Below are 12,141 nucleotides of genomic sequence, written 5' to 3'. Positions count from 1 at the left end.
TATAATGCCCTGGAATGCCAAGTTCATTTCCTCAAGACAACTTTTGTTTTCTACTTTACCATAACAAAACAGTTTAAGATTAAGGGGGAAGTGGGCTGGGAGTGATACAGAAAATACATTGACACTGTTTCTGATTAGAGCTGAGCTTTCCATAATCAAATCTGGTTTTCTACTAGTTTTTAAATACAGTACATTCTACCATCCTGAATTTTGCAGGATTGAGCTCTGCCTATTGTCCCTCCCACCTCTCTCCATTACCTTTAAAAAAAACTGGTATGCTGAGGATTTCCTTGCAACACACTGACCTGCCCACTCCCAGCCCTGCCACAACCCTACATAACAGAATGTTGCCACCAGGTTTTCTGAAATTCCACCCCTGGATCTCCCCACTAAGCCACCAGCCTCCTTGTGCCAGACAGTAGTAAATATTGGGAGGTATGCAAATGGAATTTTCACTGAAAAAAATGTTCAGAAACTTTGTATACAGAACCCGAGCATGACTAGCACCAGCAGAGTAGGAAACACATTTCACACCAGTTTTCACATGATTCTATTGATCAGTGGCGTCACTAGGGTTGGTGTCACCCGGTGCGGTAAGTTATGGTGTCACCCCCCCCCCAGAAAGCAGACACACACAAAAACACAGGCAAACACACATACAAACACTCAGACACACTTAAAACATACTCAGATGCACACACAAACACTCGGAAACACACTCAGACACACACACACAAAAACACTGAGACACACACACACACACACAAAAACTCAGACACACACATACAAAATATGTAAACTGCACTGCATTAATTATAAAGCGCATGCCTAGAGCTGCTCCCTGGCTCAGCAGAGCATCAAATGAAAGATAAACAGAACTATGAAAATTCTGCTCTCTGACTCTGTCAGTGCACAGCCCCGGGCCGCGTGCCTACCGCTTCTTATGGCCAATCACCTCTGCTCTCTGCCCACCCCCAGACCCCCGCCCGCCCTCCTACCTGTTCAGTGTGCACTTAGTGTACCGTAACCGTAATGGTCTGGTGGGCATCATACGTGGCTTCTTCACTTTAAAGACAGTGTCAAACAGTCATGCGGTCAGGTGCCAGGCATCCCCTCATGATTTGCCAGTTCCCGTTTAGAGAGACAGCACAGCAGTGAGTGACTCCACTGCTCCACATGTCACTGAGCAGTGAGCACAGATAGGCAGGCAGGTTTAGGCTAGCAGCGCAACTTTGCAAGTCCCACGGCATGCCCACAACATTCATAGCGAAATTGGGCAGGGGAGAAGCAAAGTACAAACAAGCAAAAGCAGCCGGGAAAACTATTTGTTGAAATTGCAGCACTGGCTCAAGGGGCAAAAAAATTGTGTGTCTACATCTTCCCCAGTCCCACCAATGTTCACAAATGCCAGCCCCTCTAATAAAAAAAAATCTATGCATCTCAACATTATATTTCTTTGAATTTCAATCAAATTTAAAAAAAAAAAAAAATTTTTTTTTTGGTGTCACCCCCTGGTGGGTGTCACCCGGGTGCGGCCCGCCCCCCCCGCCCCCCCCCCCAGTGACGCCACTGCTATTGATTAATCTAGTTCAATCATTTTTATTCCATGAAAACCCCATTTAGGCTGTCTTGCATGGTTCTGGGTGAGTTTATTGCAGTGGTGAGTTGAGGCCATGATTATTGGATAAAGTGCAATGGTTTAGGTGTTAATAGCAGCCAATAGCAGGCAGTGTGTTTAGCAGTTGTTTTTTAGCAGGAGGTTTATTGTGATGGGTTAAAGGGTTATTTGAGATGGAAACTCTGGGACTTTAGGAATTAATAGCAGCCAATAGCAATGAAAGCACTTTCAGTATTTATTTGTATAGTTACCCCACACAAATCATACCTTGTTTTGTTTTTCTAATAAAACGTGAAAAAGTAACCAAATTGAATGAAAACAATATTTGTTTAGTTATTTTCTAGTGCAGAATGGGAGTAATAATCTCTTAAATACTTCAAACACTTAAAAAAAACAACTAATTGAACAGTAGTGGTGCAGTTTTCATTAAAATGAGGAGGAATAAAATAACTAATTAAAAAAAATGATATTATTAAAAATTCTGAATTCATACTTATATTATAATGATTTGTCACCACTGTTATTTTGCTTTTGCCCAAGCTAATCCTATATAGATTTTTGTAAAATGACATCTAATGTTAAACTCACACATTTGTCAAATGAATTTAAGTTCCTGTTGTAAGCTCAGACTATGAACCCTGACACCAGTATAAAAATTATATAAATAAAGCTAGTAGATGCTGACATGTTCTCATTATCACTATCTAAAAGGTCATGAAACCCCTTATTTAGGATCATATGATGTCCGTCTATGGAGATAGGGTGATAAGGCTTTTTTTAGAGTTGCCAGACCCCAGAAAAAGGACAAATGTGGTGAGTTATTTATCAGTGTTATGGCAGTCACCTGGCAGCTGGATGGACACAGGACAAATCACTTAAAAGAATAAAGAAACAGCTTTAAAAATAAGTAGTCTAGCATTTCAACATGTCATGTCGAGAATAACAGATGGGCTACACCACCCTCCAATTTTTTTCCTTATACATATGGTTCTGTTAGGTAATACTATTGCCATGATGATCACTTGAACTTTGCATATGTGACCCCTCATTTGAAAGAGGGGCCTGTGCTTAGGTGGATGTGCTAATGACCACTTTAAAATTAAAAGGGCATGTAAACCCCTCATTCAAAAGAATAAATACTCTTTCAGATTAGGAGTCTTATTCCTTTCTAATTAAATCAAGGTAAAATAGAGAATACATAATACCTTTATGAAGCACTTACAGTTAGGTCCGTAAATAATTGGACACTGACACAATTTTCATAATTCTGGTTCTGTACGCTACCACAATGGATATGAAATGAAATAACCGAGATGCAATTGAAGTGCAGACTTTCATCTTTAATTCAAGGGGTTGAACAAAAATATTGTATGAAACATTTAGGAATTGCAACCATTTTAATACACAGTCCCCATATTTCAGGGGCTCAAATGCAATTGGAAAACTTATAAAATGTTCATTTTAATACTTTGTTGAAAATCCTTTGCAGGCAATGACTGCTTGAAGTCTGGAATGCATGGACATCACCATATGCTAGGTTTCCTCTTTTGTGATGCTTTGCCAGGCCTTTACTGCAGCTGTGTTCAGTTATTGATTGTTTGTGGGTCTTTCTGCTTTAAGTTTTGTCTTCAGCAAGTGAAATGCCTGCTTGATCGGGTTAAGCTAGGTGATTGACTCGACCATTGCAGAATATTCCACTTGTTTTCCTTAAAAAAAAACCTGTGTTTTTGTCTATCAGTAAAGTGAAGCACCGTCCAATCAACTTTGCTGAATTTGGCTGAATCTGAGCAGACAATATATCTCTGTAGATATTTCTAGGCAAAGTCTAATCTGGCTTTTCTATTCTTGAGGCTTATGAAAGGTTTGCGCTTTGTGGTGAACCTTCTGTATTTGCTCTCGTGAAGTCTTCTCTTTATGGTAGACTTGGATAATGATATTCCTTCCTCCTGGAGGGTGTTCTTCATTTGGCTGGATGTTGTGAAGGGGTTTTTCTTTACCATGGAAAGGATCATACAATCATTCACCACTGTTGTCTTCCATGGACATCCAGGCCTTTTTGTGTTACAGAGCTCACCAGTGCGTTCTTTTTTTCCCTCAGAATGTACCAAACTGTTGATTTGGCCACTCCTAATGTTCCTTCTATATCTCTAATGGATGTCTTTATATTTTTGCAGCCTAAGGATGACCTGTTTCACTTGCATTGAGAGCTCCTTTGAACGCATGTTGTGGCTTCACAGCAACAGCTCCCAAATGCGAACGCCACACCTGGAATCAACTCCAGACCTTTTACCTGCTTAATTGATGATGAATAATGAAGGAATAGCCCACACCTATCCATGAAACCGTTTTTGAGTCAATTGTCCAATTACTTTTGAAAAAGAGGAGGCTACAAATTAAAGAGATGTCATTCCTAAACCCTTCCTCCAATTTGGATGTGAATACCCTCAAATTAAAGCTGAGAGACTGCACTTTAAGCCCATGTTCATTATTTAACTGTAGCTTGAATTTATTTTGGTAAACAACTGTATTAACAAACCTTGTGTCATTGTCCAATTATATACAGACCTAACTGTACATCCTGGGGGACAAACATTTTATTTAAAAGGGCTTCTCCATTTTAAAATAAGTGGTCACTTTTACTCTTGGTCAAAGCTTTGTTAATACCCTTACTCCTAATGCCATAAAACTGTTAATCTAAAGGTGGGAACGGCTTCACATTTACACTATTTAATAATGATCCAATAATGTCATTGTCAGTTGATTGATTCCTGTGTCACCCAATAAGTATATAAACTACACTTTTGTTCTTGACAATCCTTACCCTGTTAAACAAACACATTTTAAAAATGCACTGCTGCTGGCGTGTAGCAGTAGCACTAGCTATTACGTTAACTTTAGATAAGTTTAAGCTGCAGTCCAGCTTCTTCTCTGCTGCCCTGATGACAAGAGGATGAACATATTTTATGAATGTATATATAATGAAATAAAAATACTTTTTAGGTAAAGTACTATTCATCTAAAAAAAATTCTTTGTGCGCACGTCTAATACAAACTAATTCAAAAGTATAATTCAAAAGTATACAAACATTTAACATGGAATATCTTTATTTTAAGTACATTCCCTACAAAATAATATTTAAATATAATTGTTATTTTAAGATTATTAATCGTCATGAGTTTTAAGTTATATTTTATATTATGAACTTGTATTTTTTTCTATCTGTTATCATTAGTAAACAATCCTGAAAAATGTTTTTTTCTTGCAAATGTTCTTTAGTTAAGTAAAATAAAAATATGTTTTAGCAATAATGTTTTTACAATCTGTATGTAATGCTTAAAGGGATACTAAACCAAAATTTCTAATTTACTCCTATTATCAATTTTTATTCGTTCTATTGGTATCTTTATTTGAAAAAGCAGAAATGTAAACTTTGGAGCCGGCACATTTTTGGTTCAGCACCTGGGAAGCTCTTGCTGATTGGTGGCTAAATGAATCCACCAATCAGCAAGCGCTACCCAGGGTGCTGTAACAAAAATAGGCTGGCTCTAAAACTTACATTTCTGCTTTTCAAATAAAGATACCAAGAGAACAAAGAAAATGTGATAATAAAAGTAAATTAGAAAGTTGCTTAAAATCACATGCTCTATCTGAACCATGAAAGAAAAATTGGGTTTAGTATTCCTTTAATATATTCATCTGAATTTTTACATTAAATTTATGTAAATATTTACGTTATTTTTTTAATCTATTTTCTAAAGGTATATGGCTCCAGAAATACTCGATGATTCCATTAACATACATCACTTTGAGTCATTCAAATGTGCAGACATCTACTCACTTGGCTTAGTGTTTTGGGAAATAGCCAGGAGATGTTCAGTGGGAGGTTAGTTTCTGTTTTTCTGCATTAAATCACTTAATCATATAGCCATCTGTTAGCCTGTTTTGTTCTTCTATTTGTTCATAAAAAGCATATGTTATTTGTGCCATGAAAATGATAATTAAATCTGCATTTACAAAACATTTTAGTAGTTCACATTCTGTCTCTGTTTTTAGGTATTTTGCTTGTGGTTACCTTTTACATTCTCTAAATCACAATTAGAACTTTTCTAAAAAAATAAAGTGGTTGAATTTGTACTGTTGAAGTTGCTGTTATTTAGTAACAGTGGTAATTTGTATAGCAGCCGGGTAAGGAGCTTCAGACCAGTGCCACTATAACAATGGAACCTATGTGACAGTACCCAATATCCTTAAAGGGATATGCAACCCAAAAATTTTCTTTCATGATTCATATAGAACATACAATTTTAAACAACTTTCCAAATTACTTCTGTTATCTCATTTGCTTCATTATCTTTGTATACTTTGTTGAAAAGCATATCTAGATAGGCTTGAGGTTGGAGCTAGCTGCTGATTGGTGTCTGAATTTGTATGCCCATTTTCATTGGCTTACAAATGTGTTCATCTACCTCCCAGTAGTGCATTGCTGCTTCTTTAAAAATATACCAAGAGAATAAAAAAAATTGATAACAGAATTAAATGGAAAGTTGTTTAACCCCTTGAGTGCTAACGACGGCTCTGAGCCGTTGCAGAGTTTCCCACTCTGGTGCTAACGACGGGTCAGAGCCATCGCTGGCACTCTCCCACCTTGAGGGAGATCTGGGAGCTCCCACCCGCGCCTACCCCGGCGATCGGGTCTGCATAGTGACAGGCATCACCAGGGCTTCACGTTTTGTGCAGTGACGTCACCGCGCAACTTTATTGAAAATTTACAATACAAAGTATAGGGAAAGGGGGCATGCTGCTTAGAGGCATCTAAACAGCTACAGACCCCCAAGACCCACCGTTGGAAAGGTAATTGCCCTACCTAAAAAAAAAAAAGTTAAAAATAAAATGTTCAAAAAATAAAATTTTTAAAAAACCCTTAAATCACCTTAGCACCCAGGTGGGAAAGTGCTTAGCACTCAAAGGAATAAAAATGTATAATCTATCGAAATCAACCATTGGTGCAGCAGGTGTCCAATGCATTTATATTATCTAATATGTTTTGCTCTCTTTGTATCCTATCTTGAAAAGTGTACCTAGGTAGGCTCAGAAACTGGTGGCTGCACAAATATACATCTTGTCATTGGCAAAATATATAATAGAATTAAATTGAAAAGTTGATTAAAATTGTATGCTCTATTGTAATTATAAAAGAAAAAAAATGTTGTGCAGGATTTTACAAGATCTCATAGTGTGTTTTGCCTTTTTCCATTTCAAATGTTTCTAAACATCTTCAATATGTTTGACGTCATGTGATATTGTAGGGTCTGTCCTGCACATTAGTATTCCTTGCATTTGCTTGTACACCTCTTCCACACAAGTTTAAGCCATAAGTAATTGCGTACCTCTGCAGAATAGAGTGGTACTTTTCTTTGGTCTAAGGGCTAGATTTATTAAAGCTGAGGCGGACAGGGGCACGTATATGTGCCCCTGTACGCCTCAGCTCGCCTGTGGCGGGGCAAAATTACCCGCAGGTATTCGCCATTGCACACGAGCGAAATTTTGCACTTGCGTGCAATCCCGCCCCCTGCCCACGCACATTCAAACACGCGCGGGCAGGAGCTGTCAATCTCCTTGGTCTGACTAGACCGAGGAGATTGAATTTCGCCACCTTAGAGGTGGTGAAGAGGTTAGGGAAGCGGCGGTCTGGTGACCGCTCCTTGATAAATGACGGCGAGCATGTTCTTGTCAGAACTTGCAGCCGCAGGGCTTTAATAAATCTAGCCCTAAGTAAATTTCATTTTGTGGAAGTCACCTACTCCTGACTATGAAAAGCATCCCCACACCTGGATATTACCTGCATCATGTTTAACCCTTTTGTTGCTGAGCCATTTCACATGACTGTGCTAGAGCTGTTTTATAATATTTGGCATTCATTATATTTACACTTTAAATTTAAAACATTTTTCTCCAACATTGGTGTGTCCGGTCCACGGCGTCATCCTTACTTGTGGGATATTCTCTTCCCCAACAGGAAATGGCAAAGAGTCCCAGCAAAGCTGGTCACATGATCCCTCCTAGGCTCCGCCCACCCCAGTCATTCTCTTTGCCGTTGCACAGGACACATCTCCACGGAGATGGTTAAGAGTTTTTTGGTGTTTAAATGTAGTTTTTATTCTTCTATCAAGTATTTGTTATTTTAAAATAGTGCTGGTATGTACTATTTACTCTGAAACAGAAAAGGATGAAGATTTCTGTTTGTAAGAGGAAGATGATTTTAGCAGACAGTAACTAAAATCGATTGCTGTTTCCACATAGGACTGTTGAGATGAAGTAACTTCAGTTGGGGGAAACAGTTAGCAGACTTTTCTGCTTAAGGTATGACTAGCCATATTTCTAACAAGACTGTGTAATGCTGGAAGGCTGTCATTTCCCCTCATGGGGACCGGTAAGCCATTTTCTTAGTCAAAAACAAACAGAATAAAGGGCTTATTATGGGCTAAAAAGCTGGTAGACATTTTTATGGGCTAAATCGATTGCTTTATTTGTGCATATTATTCAAATTTAGGCTAACAATTGACATTTATAATCTTGGGGAACGTTTATAAAACGGCAGGCACTGTATTGGACACCTTTTTCAGTCAGGGGGCCTTTCTAGTCATAGACTGAGCCTCATTTTCGCGCCACTAATGCGCAGTTGTTTTTTGAGAGCAGGGCATGCAGATGCATGTGTGAGGATCTAAGAATCTCTGAAAAAGCTTTTAGAAAGCATCATTTGGTATTGTATTCCCCTCAGGGCTTGGTTGGGTCTTAGCAAAGACTGTATCTGGGACTGTATAGGGGTTAAATTGAAAAACGGCGCCGGTTCCGTTATTTTAAGGGTTAAAGCTCTGAAATTTGGTGTGCAATACTTTTAAGGCTTTAAGACACTGTGGTGAAAATTTGGTAATTTTTGAACAAGTCCTTCATACTTTTTCACATATTCAGTAATAAAGTGTTTCTGTTTGAAATTTAAAGTGACAGTAACGGTTTTATTTTAAAACGTTTTTTGTGCATTGTTAACAAGTTTAAGCCTGTTTAACATGTCTGTACCTTCAGATAAGCTATGTTCTATATGTATGAAAGCCAATGTGTCTCCCCATTTAAATTTATGTGATAATTGTGCCATAGCGTCCAAACAAAGTAAGGACAGTACTGCCACAAATAATGATATTGCCCTAGATGATTCCTCAAATGAGGGGAGTAAACATGATACTACATCATCTCCTACTGTGTCTACACCAGTTTTGCCCATGCAGGAGGCCCCTAGTACATCTAGTGCGCCAATACTTATTGCCATGCAACAATTAACGGCTGTAATGGATAACTCCATAGCAAATCTTTTATCCAAAATGCCTACTTATCAGAGAAAGCGCGATTGCTCTGTTTTAAACACTGAAGAGCAAGAGGATGCTGATGATAATTGTTCTGTCATACCCTCACACCAATCTGAAGGGGCCATGAGGGAGGTTTTGTCTGAGGGAGAAATTTCAGATTCAGGAAAAATTTCTCATCAAGCTGAACCTGATGTTGTGACATTTAAATTTAAATTAGAACATCTCCGCGCACTGCTTAAGGAGGTGTTATCTACTCTGGATGATTGTGACAATTTGGTCATTCCAGAGAAATTATGCAAGATGGACAGGTTCCTAGAGGTTCCGGTGCCCCCCGACGCTTTTCCTATACCCAAGCGGGTGGCGGACATAGTAAATAAAGAGTGGGAAAAGCCCGACATACCTTTTGTTCCTCCCCCTATATTTAAGAAATTATTTCCTATGGTCGACCCCAGAAAGGACTTATGGCAGACAGTCCCCAAGGTCGAGGGGGCAGTTTCTACTCTAAACAAACGCACTACTATTCCTATCGAAGATAGTTGTGCTTTCAAAGATCCTATGGATAAAAAATTGGAAGGTTTGCTTAAAAAGATTTTTGTACAGCAAGGCTACCTTCTACAACCAATTTCATGCATTGTTCCTGTCACTACGGCAGCGTGGTTCTGGTTCGAGGAACTAGAAAAGTCGCTCAGTAGAGAAACTCCATATGAGGAGGTTATGGACAGAGTTCACGCACTTAAATTGGCTAACTCTTTTATTTTAGATGCCGCTTTGCAATTAGCAAAATTAGCGGCGAAAAATTCAGGGTTTGCTATTGTGGTGCGCAGAGCGCTTTGGCTAAAGTCTTGGTCAGCGGATGTGTCATCCAAGACAAAATTACTTAACATTCCTTTCAAAGGTAAAACTTTATTTGGACCTGATTTGAAAGAGATTATTTCAGACATCACTGGGGGAAAGGGCCACGCCCTTCCACAGGATAGGTCTTTTAAGGCTAAAAATAAGCCTAATTTTCGTCCTTTTCGCAGAAATGGACCAGCCTCTAATTTTGCATCCTCTAAGCAAGAGGGTAATGCCTCACAACCCAAACCAGCCTGGAAACCAATGCAAGGCTGGAACAAGGGTAAGCAGGCCAAGAAGCCTGCCACTGCTAACAAGACAGCATGAAGGAGTAGCCCCCGATCCGGGACCGGATCTGGTGGGGGGCAGACTCTCTCTCTTTGCTCAGGCTTGGGCAAGAGATGTTCAGGATCCTTGGGCGCTAGAAATAGTTTCTCAAGGTTATCTCCTGGAATTCAAGGAACTACCCCCAAGGGGAAGGTTCCACAAGTCTCACTTATCCTCAAACCAAATAAAGAGACAGGCATTCTTACATTGTGTAGAAGACCTGTTAAAGATGGGAGTGATACACCCAGTTCCAATAAAGGAACAAGGAATGGGATTTTATTCCAATCTATTCGTAGTTCCCAAAAAAGAGGGAACGTTCAGACCAATTTTGGATTTGAAGATCCTAAACAAATTTCTCAGGGTACCATCGTTCAAAATGGAAACTATTCGAACGATTCTACCCACCATCCAGGAAAGTCAATTTATGACTACCGTGGATCTAAAGGATGCGTACCTACATATCCCTATCCACAAGGAACATCATCAGTTCCTAAGGTTCGCTTTTCTGGACAAACATTACCAGTTTGTGGCTCTTCCATTCGGATTAGCCACTGCTCCAAGGATTTTCACAAAGGTGCTAGGGTCCCTTCTAGCGGTTCTAAGACCAAGGGGCATTGCAGTAGTACCTTACTTGGACGACATTCTAATACAAGCGTCGTCCCTGTCAAAGGCAAAGGCTCATACGGACATCGTTCTAGCCTTTCTCACTTCTCACGGATGGAAGGTGAACAAAGAAAAGAGTTCTCTGTCCCCGTCAACAAGAGTTCCCTTCTTGGGAACAATAATAGATTCCTTAGAAATGAGGATTTTTCTGACAGAGGTCAGAAAATCAAAACTTCTAAGCTCTTGTCAAGTGCTTCATTCTGTTCCTCGTCCTTCCATAGCACAGTGCATGGAAGTAATAGGATTGATGGTTGCAACAATGGACATAGTTCCTTTTGCACGAATTCATCTAAGACCATTACAACTGTGCATGCTCAAACAGTGGAATGGGGATTATACAGACTTGTCTCCAATGATTCAAGTAGATCAAAAGACCAGAGATTCACTCCGTTGGTGGCTGACCCTGGACCATCTGTCCCAGGGAATGAGCTTCCGCAGGCCAGAGTGGGTCATTGTCACGACCGACGCCAGTCTAGTGGGCTGGGGTGCGGTCTGGGAATCCCTGAAAGCTCAGGGTCTATGGTCTCGGGAAGAGTCTCTTCTCCCGATAAATGTTCTGGAACTGAGAACGATATTCAATGCTCTCAGAGCTTGGCCTCAACTAGCAAAGGCCAAATTCATAAGGTTCCAATCAGACAACATGACGACTGTTGCTTATATCAATCATCAAGGGGGAACAAAGAGTTCCCTGGCGATGAAAGAAGTGACCAAAATAATTCAATGGGCGGAGGATCACTCCTGCCACTTGTCTGCGATCCACATCCCAGGAGTGGAAAATTGGGAAGCGGATTTTCTGAGTCGTCAGACATTTCATCCGGGGGAGTGGGAACTCCATCCGGAAATCTTTGCCCAAATAACTCAATTATGGGGCATTCCAGACATGGATCTGATGGCGTCTCGTCAGAACTTCAAGGTTCCTTGCTACGGGTCCAGATCCAGGGATCCCAAGGCGACTCTAGTAGATGCACTAGTAGCTCCTTGGACTTTCAACCTAGCTTACGTATTCCCACCGTTTCCTCTCATTCCCAGGCTGGTAGCCAGGATCAATCAGGAGAGGGCCTCGGTGATCTTGATAGCTCCTGCGTGGCCACGCAGGACTTGGTATGCAGACCTGGTGAATATGTCATCGGCTCCACCATGGAAGCTACCTTTGAGACAGGACCTTCTTGTTCAAGGTCCATTCGAACACCCAAATCTGGTCTCCCTCCAACTGACGGCTTGGAGATTGAACGCTTGATTCTATCAAAGCGTGGGTTTTCAGATTCGGTGATAGATACTCTGGTTCAGGCCAGAAAACCTGTAACTAGAAAAATTTACCATAAAATATGGAAAAAATATAT

General features: G+C 40.1%; 1 protein-coding gene across 1 annotated transcript in view; it reads left to right on the top strand.

The window, feature by feature from the left end:
• Window positions 1-12,141, top strand: part of ACVR1C (activin A receptor type 1C) — a 280,647-nt gene that overhangs the window by 206,081 nt on the left and 62,425 nt on the right. Inside the window, exon 6 of the mRNA XM_053698317.1 lies at window positions 5,378-5,502. Within this exon, the coding sequence (XP_053554292.1) occupies window positions 5,378-5,502 (125 nt within the window). The remainder of the gene's footprint in view (window positions 1-5,377; window positions 5,503-12,141) is intronic.

This window comes from Bombina bombina, chromosome 1 (genome assembly GCF_027579735.1).
Source record: "Bombina bombina isolate aBomBom1 chromosome 1, aBomBom1.pri, whole genome shotgun sequence".
In the NCBI taxonomy this organism is placed as follows: domain Eukaryota; kingdom Metazoa; phylum Chordata; class Amphibia; order Anura; family Bombinatoridae; genus Bombina; species Bombina bombina.
Note: the sequence above shows the minus strand (reverse complement) of the source record. Positions and strands in the feature narration are given on the sequence as shown.